Source organism: Notothenia coriiceps, unplaced genomic scaffold (genome assembly GCF_000735185.1).
Source record: "Notothenia coriiceps isolate Sejong01 unplaced genomic scaffold, NC01 NC01_scaffold00037246, whole genome shotgun sequence".
In the NCBI taxonomy this organism is placed as follows: domain Eukaryota; kingdom Metazoa; phylum Chordata; class Actinopteri; order Perciformes; family Nototheniidae; genus Notothenia; species Notothenia coriiceps.
The window spans coordinates 12,642,903-12,652,902 of NW_011369947.1; the positions used below are offsets into that span (position 1 = coordinate 12,642,903).

Here is a 10,000-nt window from a genome sequence, read left to right on the forward strand (position 1 = left end):
TGATATCTAATGACAAGAGATCACAACAAGTGGGTTGTGAGATGCTGAAGGGACAGGAAATAAACCAAAACTGACACTTTCAGATTTGTATCTATTTATTTCTCGTTGATAAACAGTTGCCGGACATTGCTTCAAATGAAACTTACAATGTACTTCAATAGAGAACCGCAGTGACGCGTCCTAAAACCCGGAAGCAAACTCCTTCTGGTTCCTTCGCCAAAAACGCGATGCAATTTCTCCATAGGATTTTGGAAAATAGCTGGAAATAAGGTCTGTGGTTGAAACACATTTAAGAGACGGATCACGTTTTGTTCAGCCGGATAATATCCACACGTCTACCCTACTTTTATAATTTTCGAATCATAAATCTAGTCGCCAGAAGCAAAATGCTAACGTTATGCTATAAAGGAACTACAGCAGGGTCTCTGCTTCAACGTCACGCCAACTTAAGATCCATATTCAAACATACAGATTCTAAATGGTACGAGTTGAAGCGTTTGTTTGAACAGTCTGCAGGAGGCAGGGACTTGCTTTCAAGCAGAACTGGGCAACTTCTGTAGTCCTATTCAGCCACTTGGTAACAACCATCGTTTCTCAGACACGTCAACTCTTCAGAAATCACCAGTGGGGTCACTGCTGATGGATTTAATGTCGTAGAACAAAACTTGATCTGTCTCTCTCAATGTGTCTCAACCACAGACCTGATTTCCAGCTATTTCCAAAATCCTATGGAGAGATTGCATTGCTTTTTGTCGAAGGAACCGGAAGTGGTAAAATGCTAACTCACTTCCGGGTTTTAGGACGCATCACTGCACCACTTAATATGAACTGTGAGGTGTTTTTTCAAAAAGCAAACAAGGATTTTGTATTAAGAAAATATATTCTACAAATAGAACTTTGCTCCAAAATGACATAATCTAATTCAAAGTTGAACATTTTTGGAGTAGAAAAAGTGACTAAAAGTATTTTTTGCCGTTTTGAGAAAATAAAAAATAGTGTAATTTATAAAGCATTCTGTTTCTTTGGTAATCATAATTTCCGACTCAGTTTTGCTGCCGTAGTTTCCTGAGTCTGTGATGTTCAGCGTGCAGCAGAATCAGCTGTTTACCTGCAGGCAGATGGCCAGGTTGACTCTGCAGCCGAAGGCGGTGCTGACAGATCGAGGGTGGAGGCCGAGGTCTTTGAAGAGTTTAGAGAAGGAGTGTGTGAGCGACATCCTGGGCCTCTCCTCCGCCACCACCACGCAGGCCCTGACCCGGGACAGGTCCAGACCCCGAGCCTGGGGAGGAGACAGACAACACATTTCATCAGCGGACTTCTGAGGACTTCTCATGTGAGGGTTTATCATGAGAATTATTTATCAGGGTTTTATATATATTTACAGAGCTGACTAATTATCCCATATATATATTTTATACTTACTTTTTTATGCTTATTTTTTTAACTTCACTTAATAAATGAATACTGAAATCCTGTTGCAACAGATTAACACAACTCTAATCTCCTGCTGTCACAAGTTATTCTGCTTTTCAGAGATTCATATCTGATTCCTCTTCTGTAGCCGTAGAAATAACATTTGAAGCAAAAATCAATGAAATAAACAAAGTGTTCTTCTGGAGCAGAAGTGAAGCAGGTTGATGCTTCACTGCTTTCTGTCAGTGCTCAGAAGGACAGAAATACTGAGGTGTGAGTAAGTTCGGATCATTCCTACTTTCCTTCCCGCGTTCATCCTTCAGTCTCCATGGAGACTTAAAGAAAGAGAATCACTCAAATTAACTCTGCTGTGACCAATCAGAGGCGCCGGTGACTTCAGACGTGTCCTCAGGCTGCGCAGACGGAGACGCTCTGAGTTTATTACTGTGGGGGACACATGTCTCCGCAGTGAGTCAGCTCAGGCTTCATGTGTGGCTGAGTTAGAGAGCACTGATAGAATCTGGGATCACCAGCCCTGAGACAAATCTCTGAGAGGCGCGAACTGGCCTACAAATGTTTCTAGTAAATGTCCAGTTGATTGAAAAGGGTTTAAATATGTAATGAATCTTTGTGGCTGGAGTTGTGTCTCTGACCTTGAGCGCATCGGTCTGCAGGCCCAGTCCTTTGGTGCAGAGCTCCATGACGCTGTAGGAGCAGAAGGTGTCTCGCACCTTCAGCTGGCTGACGGCCAGCAGCCACAGCGCCGGGTTGGACTCCAGCTCCACGGGGGGGATCAGGATGGACTGGTGGCCTGAATACACACTGCAGGAAACAAACACACTCTTTTACTTCTTATATGCAATAAAATAAGCATTCATCTCTTAGAGATCGAGATATATTTCCCAGAGAACCAAAATCACGGACATTAATCTTAGCGTCATTTAGGTTGACGAGAAACTTCTCATAGCGAAAGTGATTTGCAGTGTGCTTTATTTATACGACATTCAGCAGCAGAAGTCTGCTCTCGCCAAGATCAGGATTTATGAGCTGGGGATTTCAAACTAAGCAGACCTGAGATCTGGAAGCAGAGTTTGAAACGTCACGGATAAAATGTCTGTTCTTTTTATATGAGGAAAACATTCTAGAATTCATGGTTATTTGAGTATAACATGAACCAACATTTCTATAATAATAATAAATAAGCTACTGCAGTGAAATATAGGGACAGATCATTCACAGTGGTTATTAAAAATGTAAATGATACAGCCAAAGAGAAGCTGCAGATTCAGCTAACAATACTTCGTAGGTTCACTATGAGCGACATCTTTCACACTGTCATCTGATATTGAACATTGATAAGTACATTTAAATGGTGTGAGTGGGGGGGGGGCACGGACCTGCAGAGACACCACAGCACGAAGCCCAGGCCGCAGTACGGATCCAGACAGATGGCCACTTCTCTGGATGGGTACAGCTCACACTGCAGCTTCACCGAGCGGCAGAAGGCTCCAACGGCATTATGGGACATCTGGAGAGAGGTAGGGAGGAGAGAGAGACACGACATCACACACACAGAGACGAACTAAGGCAGACAGATGGAGCGCTAATCTAAAAGGAATCGTTCTTTAAGGAAGCACACACACTATGAGAGGATTTAAGGAAAGTGCATTCCATATATTGATAAATAGATATTGAAAACAGAAAATAGAATAAAGAGGGGAGTCTGTAATAGTTTTTTGTTTGTGTGAGTTAACTGTGAGCTGACCTGAACTCCAGCCAGCATGCCGGTGGTCGACACGCTGAAGTCCAGATAGGCCAGACCGTCAGGGTTGGTGGGCTTATAGAGAGCAGGGGGCTTCTTCTTTGGAAGGTCATCTGCAACACACGCACACACACACACACACACACACACACACACACACACACACACACACACACTTTCATCTTCATAAAATGGAAAGATTTCACATTTTCGCTGCACAAACATTTTTAATAAGTTGTAACTGTTCATTTCTTTGGACTGAATGCTTTATGCTATTGACACCAATCAAGTGTCACGATTATAGGGACCTCAATAAACATGTACAATTTGAAAAAAGAATGGACTGCAGCCGTACCAGTGTCGAGGACGGGCGGCCAGTTCCGGATGTCCACGGTGGCTGTGGCCTCCTTGGAGCGCAGCAGCTTACAGATCACCGCCGTGGTCATCACACAGGCCGAGTGACTGACCTGCAGGGCGGGGGGGGCAATCTTAAGGATACTGCTGTATGATCCTTTCATTTCAATAATTCATTTCCTTATTCCTCTTACACAGCTGGAGCGAGCATCTCTTATAGAGACTATGAAAAAGGCAATTCAACTCTAAATACAAGGTACATAAAAATAAAGTATGTAGTGCTTTCTTCAGCCAAGTAGAAAAGCGGTGTGAGAGAGTACTTAATAGTCCCTTACCTCCACGATCATCTTGACGGTGGGCAGGGTGGTGGAGATGTTCTGAGGGTGGGGGGGTCGCACGGTGATGGGAACACAGCCGGCGTACAGGCAGCCGTAGAAGGCTGCAACCAGGTCGATGCCTGCAGGCGTGATTCAGATTGGTCAGACATTTTGAATCTAAGCACAGATATTGTTAGAAAATAAGTGTGCGTGCTCTGACCTGGGGGGTAGACCAGAGCCACGTGGTCTCCTTCCTGCAGACCGGCTCGCTCCATCAGCAGCGCCGCCACGCGCTCCGCCCTCTTATGGAGCTGCAGACAGGTGAGGGAGCTGGAGACCGCCCCCTGGAGGAGGGGAGAGGGAGGAGAGGGATCCATGAGAGCCGGTTGTTCCTTTAACTATTTGTCGATTGTACCTGTCACTTCCTAATTTGTTTTTGTTGTTTAATTATTTGTCTGCTTCTGTTGAAAGGAGGTAAGTTGCTTCTGTATCTTACATGTAAAAATACAATAACACTTTGTCTGTTGATCGGAAATATTTCTAATTTGCTAAGATCTCTCGTTTTATATTTTGTCAGCATGCTGCAGTTTTTAAACGATGAATGATCTGAGGGACAGTTAAGAGACTAATCCCCTGTGATGTGAATAGTGACAGCGGTGTGTGTTGTTACCCGGGAGCTGAGCAGGGTGTAGAGGATGTGGTCCGGTGTGGTCTGAGCTCTCCACTGCAGGACCTCGGACAGGAACAGGAACTGAAACACAAAAGGTTGCATTTAGAGCTGAGACTCAGGACATATCACCGTGGATACTGCAGACGGTGTGTGTCTCACCTGGTCGTTGTCGTCAGTCTGTCCTAAATCTCTGCCGCTGGCCTGAGCGATCCTCTTCCCTGACACCAGGGTCCCCACCATCACAGAGGCAGGGCCGATCTCTGCAGCACACACACACACACACACACACACACACACACACACACACACAGAGAGACACACATAAACATACATTCACACACACACACACACACACACCCACACACACACACACACACACACACACACACACATACACACACAATCTCTCTCTCTCTCTCTCTCTCTCACACACACACAGACAGACACTCTCTCAAACACACACACACACACACACACACACACACACACACACACACACACACACACACACACACACACACACACACACACACACACACACACACACACACACACACATTAACAATTGTATTCAGCTTCTAACAGAGACCATCCGTCGCAGACTAACACACTCTTGTAAGATGTCTAGCTGTTCTCCACCTGGCTGTTTCTGCCGGGGTTTGGGCAGGTTGGTGACGCAGGTGTGGGGGCACATCAGGACGTTGCAGGGGTGCAGCCCCCCCTCCAGGTACAGCTGCTTGATCTCTGACAGGTGGATGCCCCCCAGAGGGGTTTTAGGCAGAGTGTTGGCCGGGACCAGAGCCAGGCAGAACACCCCCACCCCGTGGATACTGTCGATGGCCTGAGAGAGAGGAGGGGGGGCAGAGCAGAGTGAGATTTTCTGATGGGGAGGAATTACTGTGAAATCATGGTTCAAGATGTTGAACATCTAATTGTGTTTATATATTTAAAATAAATAAAGTATGGGGGTTAGAGGGTTTAGGATCAATAATCAGTCTTACATTGTGTCAGTGTCTCTTAATTAATTTCATGTTTCGATTTCTGTTTGATCTACGAGATGATTTACTGTACAATGTTAGATACAACCCTTAGTTAAGAGTTTCTTTATTTCTCACTTGCAGTCAGTGGTAGAATAAGTGCAATGTGTCACAGGAATCCCGAAGTCAAATTTCGACTTTTAATACTTTTTAAGACCCCGCGGACACCCTGACAGGTGGACAGAATAACAGGAACAGTGAGGATCACCTGCAGCACGCGGCTCATCCACTGGAAGCTGTCCTCCTCCGTGGAGTCAGGCCGCTGCTCCGCCACCACCACGATCCTCTCGTCTCTCAACACAGTCACCGAGAACACCGCTATCCTGCAGGGCGGAGGAGAAAATAACTCTTCATGTCTCTATGTCAGTGTAGCTGTCTCTGAACTGGGCTGACACATTGGCATACTGTCAGAAATGTTTCCATCAATCAGACAATTTGAGTTTGAAAACGACTCAAACTGCGCTGAATATCTGAATCAAAACATGATTAGTTTAGGTTTTTCATGCTTCTTATCAAGTGTCTGGTGTCAAAGGAGAGCAACAGGAATCTAAAAACTGCCTTTTTAAATGTATTTCTACAGCATATGTTGTAGTACGCAGTATATAAAGGGAGGGAAGTAAAAATAATGTGTGCGGACAATAAAAGTAAATGGTATTACACAGTGAACCATGCACACACTCAGCTGATTCAATCAGAGTACTCCAGCCAGCACTCCAGTAATAAAACATCAAGAAATAAAGAGAGAATCAGAGATGACAGCACACACTCTAACCCATAACTCTCCTCTGTCTCTTTTACATCTTGCAATTAAAATATTCAAATTCAAAATCAATAGAATATTCAATTTCATTTCAATATGGGATCCTTCCTCTGTGACTTGGGTTCTGCAGAAGCTTGCACCTTAAATAACTCTGGAAACGTCATGAGAGCTGTCAGGAGAAAGATGAATTTCCTCCTCTCACAATTAAACTCCGCTCTAAGGCTGTGTCTGGATTCGGCTGCTCCACTTCATCAGCTGTATTATGTGCGGGGAGACGGCTCATTTATCTCGCTGTCATTGAATGCAGCACGGTTGACATCTGGCTGCTGGATTTCGTTAACTGTTCGTTTGACTTTAAGCCCCGCCCCCTCTGCTCACCTTCCCCTGTACACGAACTTCATCGGCTCGACCGCCAGCGCCGTGGCAACGATGTCGTCGGCGTTGTGCCTCCGCCCGCTCACCATGATGAGGCCGTCCATCTTCCCCGTGATGAAGACGAGGCCGCCGGGCCCGATGAAGCCCAGCAGGCCGGTCCGCACGAAGGCGTAGTCGCTGACCAGACCCCCGCTGGGGCCCACAGGGTACACCTGCACACACACATGCTCAGCTGCAGGGTCGCCATGGCAACAAGCCAGAAATAGATTGGATAGATATGTCTTACTCAGGACTTTTCTATTGATCGTGTCACACTGCTGTCGCTCTTAATTAATGTTTTTAGAGAGTTTTGAATGAAATAGTGCCAAATCAAGCTAAGAGGCAGCTCTGATCATATAAACAGTTCAGTATTGGATCAGTTTGATGTATGACAAACGGCACATCAGAAAAAGAAGAGGACAATAAGAAGTGGAGGGTTTCAATGTATACTGTACCCTTATTGCAAATGTTTACTACTCCCTGTAACTGCAAGTATATTTCACTGCAACTGGTGAAATGTTCTCAACTGTCTTCGAAATAAAGAATTGTAAAAAAAGAAAACGTGTGACAAACTAAACACACATGTACACACACACGCAACACACACCTCGAAGGTGTTCTTGGTCATGCCGGTGAGGCCGTAGTAGGAGGTGCCGGTGGCGACGGAGCAGACGCAGAACTCCCCGATCTCATCCGTCTGACACAGCTGGGGGAGGCCCTCTGGCTTCACCACACACACCAGGCCTGGGGGGGGACAGGGTTAACAACTTTGAAGTTTCCGTCCAAAGAAAACCCATTACTTATAGTGAAAACCACCCTTGAATGATGGGATAGTAGACTAAAAGCTTTAGGAATCCAAACTATAACATATAATAAGTACCCTGTATCAAGATTGATGCAAAACAAGTGACATTTGACCTTTTTAGAGAGGTTTAGAAGACAAAAAAACACTTCTGGGATCATTTGGGTGCATTTTCCATATCTCTGGCCCCTCTCAGTCGGTTTTGATGATTGACACCTCTTTTTAACCGTTAGAGCCAATAGAATCGAGGGGAAGTTCCTAACATCCATCTAAACATTACCCATTGGGTGGGTATGACACATTCATAGTTTGTTAAATGTTAAGAAGCCCTCAGACGCTGTTTCTTGCAAGGTGTTGTGTTTTTCCCCCGGTACCGGGCTTAACTGGCTAAAGTAGGTTGTTCTGACCCAGTTAGGACGTCTACCTACGTCTGGGTCGACCCAAAACCAGACTACAGCAGGAAGTGGGTTAGGAAGAGAATATCTAAACAGGAGGTGGTGCCAGTTGAATATTAACGATACGGTATCAAGGTGCCAGACTGGCCTTGTTGTGGGAAGTAACAAACTACTGAAGTGATGTACTAATAAATCTGAGTATTTTTACACTTGAATCACTTTATATTTTTACTACACTTCAATTCAGAGTTAATCTTTTATTAGATTAGCATATCAAGTATGGCTACAACATTAATAGTAATTTTATAGTATTAACACTCAGAAGAGGTAGTATTATTCTGATGATGAGAGTGCTATAACTTTACTGTATCTGTTGGGGTTTCACAAGTTGAAGATCAAGATTTTTTTAGGCGAATGGAAGAGAACTTCCCAAACAAGATTATTACTGAGGGTCTGAAAGAGTTTAGAGATTTTCAATCCTGCCTTTAATTTATAAGTGGTGTTGCAGTGGGTGTAGTTGCTGCAGTTAGACACTAGGTGGTGTGAGTGTGGAGGAGAGATCAGTGATGTTATGTTAAGGCACTGAAATAAGCAAAGTTCGCTTATTTCACTGTCGCTAAATATCCAAAGTTAAAGATCCCCAGCAGTATTTGTATTAATTATTAACAACTTTAAGCTCATGATATGTCAGCTACATGTTGGGAAACACACTGGTTCAAGCTTGCAAAATACAAACTTTGTATCCATTAGAAAACTTTTATAGCACTAAAATAAATATATTTCAAATTACTTTTAAGACCTTGCAAGTTATTAAAAACATAATCTCTGAACTCATCAATAAAGAAATCAATCTCTGGTTGGGGTCCTTATTAAACAGGTTTATTTGGGTCAGCCAAGTAATAACGTCAGTGGTGTCTGTGGATCCTTCCTAACGGCCTGAGCGGATGATGTATAATGTCCTGAGAGCTTTTTTATGTTCTGCGTTACCTTGTTAAACTATCCGTGTGACTTTGTCTCCGGAGGGAAACTCAGTTGATGAGAATGGACTGCAGCCATATTGAAAACTCTCTCCCGTCTTTTGCCGATTTCTTTTTTCAGGCGTTTGAATTTAAAATAAAAAGTTGAACCCACTTAACTCGCTCAGTCGTTCGGAGACAGATATTTACACGCCCTTAAAACTAATTCAACGATTTAATGACAACACTGAGGGCCGGCCGTTTAAATCTTTAAGGAACAAGTGGGCATGGATTTAAAGAACACATAAGCCTGATTAAGACACGACAGACACACACACACACACCTCCTGGTGTGACAGTGCCCACGTCCTGCACGGTGAGCACGGAGAGGCGCTCCTCTGTGTCCACCCTCACCACCCCGTAGGTCAGACCCTGCATGGAGAGGACCCCTCGGCCCGGAGGCTGGCTGCTGTCCTCCACAGGCCTGAACACACACACACACACACACACACACACACACACACACACACACACACACACACACACACACACACACACACACACACACACACACACACACACACACACACGGGTTAAAATACAGGCTATTTAGTAGGTACACATTGGTTCCTTTAATCTTTATCCTCTGCCTGAGCAGTGTGATTTTCAGACTGATGAGTGATGATGCATAAATGTTCATTTGTATTTGGGTAATTCTTTAAAAAAAAAAAGAATGAAAATCTAGCGTGATGAATGAAGATTCCAACAGATGTTAATCTTATGAATGATGTTTATCTTGCATTCCAGACAGCCATTTATTCACATCTTTACAAAAATTTCAAAAAAGAAGTTCACGCCACAACAATATAAAGTTCATGAAGTACTCACCGCCCTTTGCTGTCTACGGGGCCCGAAAGAGTTAAGGTATGCTGAGCACTGGAGAAATAAGGCAAACGAATGCTTTCTTATTTACTGGGAGGTATGTACTATATAGAGGTTATATTTGTTTTGGGAACTATTCCTAATCAAATTAAATATGGTCTTTAAACTTTAAAATCAGATTTGTGATCTGTGTTTGTTTGATAAGTTATAGCATCTGCAGAAAGACTCCTTCTGTTAG

General features: G+C 44.0%; 1 protein-coding gene across 1 annotated transcript in view; it reads right to left on the reverse strand.

Moving 5' to 3' along the window:
- Positions 1-1,096: 1,096 nt before the first annotated feature.
- Positions 1,097-10,000, reverse strand: part of LOC104966429 (disco-interacting protein 2 homolog C-like) — a 43,750-nt gene continuing 34,846 nt past the window's right edge. Inside the window, exons 8-22 of the mRNA XM_010795616.1 lie at positions 9,769-9,816; positions 9,225-9,364; positions 7,335-7,471; positions 6,692-6,900; positions 5,762-5,876; positions 5,156-5,357; positions 4,676-4,776; positions 4,517-4,597; positions 4,067-4,190; positions 3,865-3,986; positions 3,531-3,642; positions 3,179-3,288; positions 2,811-2,941; positions 2,067-2,235; positions 1,097-1,279 (exon numbers count right to left, since the gene is read on the reverse strand). Of these exons, the coding sequence (XP_010793918.1) occupies positions 1,097-1,279; positions 2,067-2,235; positions 2,811-2,941; positions 3,179-3,288; positions 3,531-3,642; positions 3,865-3,986; positions 4,067-4,190; positions 4,517-4,597; positions 4,676-4,776; positions 5,156-5,357; positions 5,762-5,876; positions 6,692-6,900; positions 7,335-7,471; positions 9,225-9,364; positions 9,769-9,816 (1,984 nt within the window). The remainder of the gene's footprint in view (positions 1,280-2,066; positions 2,236-2,810; positions 2,942-3,178; positions 3,289-3,530; positions 3,643-3,864; positions 3,987-4,066; positions 4,191-4,516; positions 4,598-4,675; positions 4,777-5,155; positions 5,358-5,761; positions 5,877-6,691; positions 6,901-7,334; positions 7,472-9,224; positions 9,365-9,768; positions 9,817-10,000) is intronic.